This window comes from Schistocerca piceifrons, chromosome 1 (genome assembly GCF_021461385.2).
Source record: "Schistocerca piceifrons isolate TAMUIC-IGC-003096 chromosome 1, iqSchPice1.1, whole genome shotgun sequence".
NCBI classification, from domain to species: Eukaryota; Metazoa; Arthropoda; class Insecta; order Orthoptera; family Acrididae; genus Schistocerca; species Schistocerca piceifrons.
Genome location: NC_060138.1, coordinates 1,059,889,749 through 1,059,898,277, shown reverse-complemented (window position 1 = coordinate 1,059,898,277; position 8,529 = coordinate 1,059,889,749). Strand labels below are relative to the sequence as shown.

The following is an 8,529-nucleotide window of genomic DNA, read 5'->3' as shown; positions in this document are numbered from 1 at the left end:
GAAATGTTTAATTCCACTGTACTGGCTAGTTTCAACTGTTCGCTGCATTTCAAGTGCATGTTTTCATTTTCTAGCATGTTTAGCTGTATGCCATAATAAAGAACCAAACATGATATAATACAGTACTGGTGCTCCAAGAAAACTTACATCCCGAAAACCACACTGAAAAGCTTAATGTCAGGTCGAGGTCTACTTCATTGGGAATCTGGACATACGAATGTACACTTTAAGTATGCACTTTAAATGTTTACATTTTAATATGGTTCACGAAATTCCGATACTCTTGGAGTATCCTGTGATGTCTTGTTTCTTTTATGACATAATTTATGATCTTTCAATGTTTTACACCTACATACATATGGGCTTCCTATGTCATGATAACTGCGCAAGCACAGTGTCGCCTGTTATCTGCCCTCTCTGGCAAGGGCTGAAACGAACCTATTTCTAACAGGTCGCGGGAAAATATTGTGTATGGTGGTTTGAAAGGCGTTACTTTCAAAGCAAATAACCTTTTACATAAGTTGACCTATGTGCAAGAATGTACCATGAATTTCTTAAATCTCAGAGCTTTGACTCTCATTTAAAAATCAACTCTTTGATGACAAGTCATTTAGAAGAATTTTGAACTCTGAAGATCAGACATCTATGTCATTATTAAAAACTTTACTGACACATTTGTGTGATCTTAAACAGTAAAACACGCAAAAAAGATCAACATTATATGCTAAAGCTTATCTTCTCTTGCAGCTTATTAACCTTAGAGACCAATATTGTATATGAAAGCTTTGCTTTTCTTGTAGCAACACTACTTATATTAATTTAAACTATCAACTTTCCATGTTTGTGTGTTCGTGCTACTTTCAGTGATGTTGCTGTTGGCTGACTACATCACATGTCCTATGATCTGAATATCCGCTGTCATCAGCTGGCGAGATCACATGACATGAACTATGACTGGCTTATAAAAGTGCATCGTGATCTAGATTTCAATGATTCGGAAAGTAACATGCGGTGTTTAGTGGAATTCCAATGTGTACTTTCGTAATATGAAAATACGCAATGTACATGTTGCTGCACATCAAAGATATTTCCAAAATGTATCTTTTTCCCTGAGTTCGTTTTCTAAAGTGCCGGGAAATGCTATGCCAGTGTGTAAAACCATAACCATTCAAAGGATTGATAAGGAAAAATATACTGTCACTTAACATGAAAAAAACGTGTTTTCACCCTGGAGAAAGTGTATTTTTTAACCGGGTAACCTGGGAAAAATCCGAGAATTTTTTTTCCTTGTCCATGTATACGCCCTGCCAGACCAACAACCCAGTGGAATCATGGCACCAGATGATGTAGTCAGCACACATGTGCCATGGGGGTACATAGTCTCATGCCTTTCCATATGTGCTCCTCGGCATCCACGTAGTGTTCAAGGATGACTTATGTGCCTCTCTTTTGGAAATTCTCAATGGTGAGACGCTCACACTGCCAGCAGAATCTGTTTTACTGACCCTAATGCCTGACATACTGAAAGTCTCTGTGATGATGCAATGGGTCAAAAACCACATCTGTAACTCGCTGGTGCCTGCTCCATCTGCACAATCGGTCACAAAGCCATTCATGCACAAGAGATCCACAGATTTTACATACAAGGGGCCTTTGAAATGTTAGTGCAAAGTCCGAGAGACGACACCACCGGCACGTATCGAGGTCATGTTTAGTTAGTATCATCTTTGGAAAGAACGCACACCAAGTTTCTGCCGTATTGGTCTGTTTCTTTGTGTTTGGCATTTGTGTGAGTCAAGGAAGTCGAGTGATTGTCAAAAAATGGGCGAAAAAGAATTTTGTGTAGTGATTAAACATTACTTTATGGAAGGCCAGTTTAGAAGTGGTTTCAAAATTTTCGGAGTGGCCATTTGGGCACAAGTGATGCTGAACTTTCTGGACGCCCTGTGGAGGTTACGACTCCAGAAATCATTGATAAAAACCATGATAGGTGATAGATGACAGAAGAGTTAAGGTGTGTGAGATTGCTAGTGCTGTGGGCCTCTCGAATGAACGGGTACATAATATTTTGCACAAACATTTGGACATGAGAAAGCTATCCGCAAGCTGGATTCCGTGATTGCTCATGCTTGAGCAAAAACGGAGTCCTGTGAATTGTTGCAAGGATGGTTTGCAGCTGTTCAGGAAGAATCCGCAGAACTTTAAGCGTCTTTTCGTCACTGTGGATGAAACATGGATACATTACTATACTCCTGAGACCAAACAACAATCTAAACAATGGGTTACCAATGGAGAATCTGCACCAAAAAAGACGAAGACCACTCCTTCGGCCGGAAAGGTTATGGCGACTTTCATTTGGGATTTGCAAGGGATAATCTTCATCGACTATCTGGAAAATGGTAAAATTATTACAGATGTATATTATTCATCGTTATTGGACCGTCTGAAAACCGAGCTGCAAGGAAAACGCCGACGATTGGACCCCAAAAAAGTCCTTTCCCATCACGACAATGCACCAGCACATACCTCAGCAGTTGTGGTCGCAAAATTAATGGAAATAGGATTCCAACTCGTTTCACATTCCCCCTATTCTCCAGACTTGGCTCCCTCGGACTACTATTTGTTCCCCAACTTGAAGAAATGGTTGGCAGGACAAAGATTTTATTTGAACGAGAAAGTGATTGCAGCAACTAATACCTATTTTACAGACTTGGACAATTCCTATTATTCGAAACGGATCAACAAATTAGAACAGCGTTGGACAAAGTGTATAAGTCTAAAAGGAGACTAGGTCGAAAAATAAAATAGGTTTACACCAAACACGTAAGTAGTTTTTATTTTTGCACGGGCTTTTCAATGGCCCTCATATGTCATGCTCTGTGACAATATCATGCTGCTGGTCTTACAGCCTCCATCGAATGGATCATTCCAAGTGTTGAAACGTGACAGGTACACATCTGATATTGACATAAGTGCAACATTATGACAGTCTCCACCAACTTGCTGAAATCTTTGTGGACCCTCGTCATCAGGGAGGATTCCAACAATTCTGACATCTGGCATATGACTGGATCAGAGTCCAACAATCCAAAAATGATCACAGTCAATATCCATAACTTTAAACCAGATGGTGTCATGGTCAAACAAGTTTCCACAGAAGTCTGGGTAGAAGCCACTCATATTGGCCTGTACTCGATGATTTCGCCAATTGCTACTAGTCGCGCCCAATCCATCTGCCCACCGACAACAGTGGATTTTGCAGTTGCGTCCTCACGGATTTCCTTGACAGGAGAGCTCATGATCACTCTACCAGCTACCTCTCCAAGCAGCTCGCTGGCTGCAACTTCCCCACTACTCTAGCCACTGCCTACACATAATCCAGCACTGTCAATGACAGATGCAGAACTAACTGCAGACCATGCTATGGCTGACCACATCGCCTCCCACTATGACTTGAACCATACCACCTGAACACCCCTTACAACTGCATCACAAAAGCTCGCTGAATACGAAAATCCTAAGACGAGGTCGACAAAACTTATGAGAGTACTTGGTTCGTTTACTGTGTCTACAGTCGGTCGATCAGGATGAGTGATTAAAAATGAGTCCTTGACATAAAGTTAATGCGCAATGGTAGTGCCCCTCATATTGAACTGCCTTCCTGCATCAATCCATTCTCTCAGACTCACAGATATTACCTAACTATGGATTCTCTGTGGAACTAGAGAAGAGGTAGTTAAAAGGAATCTGGCCAAAATATGAAATAAAGTTCACACACACCTTGCCCATTCTGTTCACAGGAGGGTACTTTCCTTTGAAGATGATATTAGAATCTTGATTAATGTAGATTAATCAATAATGAAAGGTGGCTTATACAGCCATCATTCATCACATCTAACAGAAATGCTTATCAATTCTGAGATTTAGATTGGAGATGTCCTTCCCCTGTACGAATTGTATGGCCATACTTAAAAAGTCCATACCTCCAAAACAATATGAAGAATCAGACTAGAATAAAGGAAAAAAGGGTGTTGTGAGACATACTTAATCTGACTCCTCCACTGAGACCCAACCAGTTTGAGTGCTGCTACCATTAGCTACGATACTGCCAGTGTTGCCTTCCACATCATAGGAGCATGCAAACCCTCTCACACAAGCGTTATATGTAAGATGGTGTCTCCTGAGAGAGCAATGTGCACTGATTTACAAAGTTTGCTGAGAATCACAAGAGATCATCTGCACTAATGCTAAAACATTGCATAATGTTATGTTTGTTGGCGCCATGTGAAGAACCAAATGCTTTTAAACTTTAAATGCTGTCATTAGTTTCACCATTGTTTTCAGATTGTGCTTATCTTCTGGGTGAACAATACTTACCTGGCGTCCATTGAATACAAGCCACTGGTGCCTCTAAGAAGAGTTGTGGCAAAGTGAATGATTAGAGTAACTGTACCGTTTGAAACTGAATGCCCCTTATCGGTATACTGCTTTCGTTACCAACTTTGGACAGTGAATGGTCAGACATCTCAACAAATAAGATGATACCACAATGAAATACGCACAACATTTGAGAGCTCATTAACTCAGCATATCACTTCAGCTTTCAGTTTTGTAGATACACTACAGTTGTGTCTGAATTCATGTTTGTTGTGCTCAAGTAAAAAAAAAATGTATGGCTGCCATCAACACAAAGGTTGGTTTAAACACCATAAGCATTGTTCTATTTGGGGTGGTGCACACTTACCTTCTCCCAATACTTAAACTGACTTATCCAGACAGTTATAGGGTAACCTACAGTTTAACATGAACCCCTATCCTTGATGGAGTTCGTCGTTTTTCACACTAACAAACATAGCCAGGTCTGAAAGAAGGAATAAGGGGCAGATAAAAACCCTACGACTGACTGAGGATCTAATTTGAGATCTTTAAATCTAGTAGCAATCTGAAACATTTAATACTAATGAATGTAATTTGATTTCTGTTTATTTAAATATTTAATCAGCCATCTCACTGAGAGTCTTCTTAGAAAGTGCATGCGTATAATGGGTGCACAGTGAGCAACTCGCACTTTAGAAAAACATGTAGGTCATAGGGTGTACACAGTATTCCATAACACAATGACATGATGTACAGTACCGGTACTCATGCACCCACTGTACAACCATAGTTGTCAAAACATAGGATATTCCAGCCCAGTGTGCTTCTCATATTAGGAATGATTTGGTGTTCTGCAAAACTGAAATATTGACACTGAAAATGGGACATCCTTAAATGGAACATCCCCTTTGTAACAGGAAATTGTGGTTCAACCTATGGGGAAAAGTAGTAGGTGGAGGAACCAGAAGAATAATTGAAACAAAAGAGAGCCATAGCGCCAGCATTGGTTTGTATATTCGTAGATGATTAATGAATTCCAGATCACATATGGAAACTCATGTGTGTTGGCGATAAAGTAGTGGTAGCAGAAAGCTTGAGATTCTCAGAGATAGAAAAGCAACTGACACATACTTAATTTAATCACTCTGCCTATTTTATGAGGCTAACGACCTGCAGCCAAACCCTGCGAACACAGTTCTGTATTTTCCATGTCAGTAACACAGAAGTGGGACGAAAACTAAATGTGATGAAGAGGTGAATCAGTAACAGCATTTGTCACACCTTAAATATCTGAGTTTGTCTCTGGAACCACTTTCTGGCCTTCAGGTAGCACTGTATTAGCATTGAAGCTAATGTTTATGGTGGGGCAACTTAATTAGATGACTGAAGTACGGTGCAGGATAAAGGGTGCCAATCCAAGATTGTTATAAATTTTTGTTATGGCATTGTGTGTATCTGCTATAAGTACACTGCACCGATAAAGAATGATTCTGCACAAGCCAAGTCTAATGCATTAGCTCTGCTAACGTATTAGCATTGATCTCTGTCTAAAGCTAACTACTGAGTAAAATCTTCAATTTATCATTGACACAACTTGTCCTCATGTGTTCAGAGATAGCACACTATCATATGTGGGGAAGACGAAGGTAGGAGTACTGGGAGAAATCCACAGTATAGCAAAAGTTTCCTATAAAGTACTTGGATGCTAGATGATATAAGAGCCACCAGTTGGAGATATGAAGGACAAAAGTAGAAAAACCAAACATTTTTGCAAAAGAAAAGTCTATTACTGGTTGTGACTTCCCCTGTCTTGTGAAGTGGGTGAAGGTGGAAGTGTCATGTTGCCAGACCAACATGCAAAAGTGGAGTCTCCTCTCGGCAAAGCTGGACGTTATTTGCGATCGTAGTAGAGTGTAAGTCTTGGCTCATTTATTATGGTGCCGGATGCAAGTACAACTGAAAAAGAAGTGTTTACAGCTAACAGTGAAAGTACACTGAGCAGAAATTTTGAGAAATAACTCCTTTGAACAAACAGAGAAAATAAATAAATAGTATTTTAAGAATTCTCTAGGTATCTCTGATAATCGATATGGTGTCGCTGCTTGTGTGTAGTCCCTTATTACAATGGTTTCTGCAGTACATATGGAAGCAGCTTGTTGCAATACCCGTCCGGCTCAGTAGTTTCGTCTAAAAACGCAAAGTCTTGAGTGTGCCGAAATGAAGTACTGTATATCTTATGCAGGACATCCGCCAGCGTCCACTGATGAACCAAAAACTTGTTCCCTAAGATTTTCTGGCGGATTCGTAGAAGGATTTCGCATACGCGGTAATGAGTGTACTGATGAACATTTGTGATTCCAAGACCAATTCAATGATTACTGCGCTGATTTAACCATTTTTGTGTCATCTTGATCATCATCGCTATTCGGCGGTACGGGTCTCACGCATCTTCCCATACACTCCTTAGAGTATGGGATGTCATCGTCACCATCATCATCATAACTATCGAGTCTCCTGGCGATTCATCGATTTCCGTGTCTATCAACACTGGTGCTTACACTGAAGTGTGTACTATCTGTGTGTACTCTTTGGAGGCTTGTTAGTGTGTTTGTGTTTATATAAATAAGATGTATCTGCTGAAAGGAAAATTAATGTATTTTAGTTCGTCATCCACTGACACTACAATTTTTTGCGATGAAATGCATGTTTGAATATCTAGTTTCCTTAATGTTACGTGCTAATGGATACTGAGAAAGTAATACTGATATCTGGACTAGGGTTAGTGATAGTTGTTGGGGCTTTCATCCTTTTTGGACCTACCACACGCCCTAGGCGGAGGAGAGGTACAGGATGGATAATTGTTAATTTGCCATCATTTTTTTGTGATCTTGTTTATTTGTTAAAATCTGATTCAGTTATTATATAAGGGGGCAGACAACACGTAGTTAACTTACTGACGTTGTATCTACGTCTATACCTTACAAATAACTATTAGGAGCATGGAAAAGGTGCGCAGTTTTGGTGTAGAGTAGAAAATCGTTCTGCTACGATCTAATAAACCTATACTCGAACAACACATGTAATCATACGGCATGAAGGAACAATGAGTTCGTAATATGCACTGTTTCAATTTTGTTGTGTGCTGCATAAAAACCAGCGATAAAAAAATAGGCTAATAAACAAGTCTCACTGGTGTTTGAGACATGTAATGCGTGAGTTCATATCAATATTTCGCGTTACTACTACTTTAAGCTGCCGGCACAGTACAAGCGTTAATGATTCGGACAGAAGTTGCGGTACGTAGCCTGACATGGAAAGAAGTGGGCAGTACAAGCGATACTAGCTGTAGACTCTGTTATTTATTAATGATTCAGAGTTTGTAATTTTCGGGGTTACTTTCGTGATTATGATGACCACAGTCGAAGGAAAATGGTGTAAGCATAAATTATGCATAAACTGACACGAGCTATCCTGACGACCTGAAATAGGATACTCGACTCCTTTATAATTGATTAGGCTACGTTATAGAATTGGGTGCAGCGCATTGGTACTACGAAGTCGCGTATATTGATTATATAATGAAAATGAGTGAGGTATAGAAATTGCACTTTGTATAGTGATCATTAGGAAGCAATTTCAGTTTTGATATCTTGATAGTCGTACAGAATTTTGGTGTTGTGACTTTCGTGGGCAAAAACCTATGAAAACTATGAGGCCCAAGTGCTAGGAACTACCACCGAATTGTAAAGGTATACAACATGTACAAGAAGAACCAGAGGCTAATAGATTTCCTATTTGACCTACCTACTGGTTTCAAATCCAGTGAATCAGTAGATAAATTGATATGAAACTACTTATTGTTGGTCGTGATGCACAGACAAGTCTGTAGGAGAAAGATTTCATCTAATGAGTATAAAAATGTAAAAGTTCATATCCTCCTTTCAGTTACATACATGTGCTCATTTCACTGTACATACATAATTTCCAGTTCCAGAGTACTGTATCTTCACCTAAGCACAGTCTGAATGAAAGATTTAACACAGGCCAGACTTGATTATTGAGTTTATCTAGACCTACATGTTTTAACCACATCAATTCATCAACAAAAGCACCAGGAATTTGATATTCACTGCTAGATAGTGACCTCCTGTA

The 8,529-nt window shown here is 39.6% G+C and overlaps 1 protein-coding gene across 1 annotated transcript in view; it reads left to right on the top strand.

The window, feature by feature from the left end:
• Positions 1–6,967: 6,967 nt before the first annotated feature.
• LOC124747070 (ubiquitin carboxyl-terminal hydrolase 30) overlaps positions 6,968–8,529 on the top strand; it is a 115,435-nt gene continuing 113,873 nt past the window's right edge. The window contains exon 1 of the mRNA XM_047248949.1: positions 6,968–7,220. Coding sequence (XP_047104905.1) covers positions 7,118–7,220 — 103 coding nt within the window. The 5' untranslated portion in view covers positions 6,968–7,117. The remainder of the gene's footprint in view (positions 7,221–8,529) is intronic.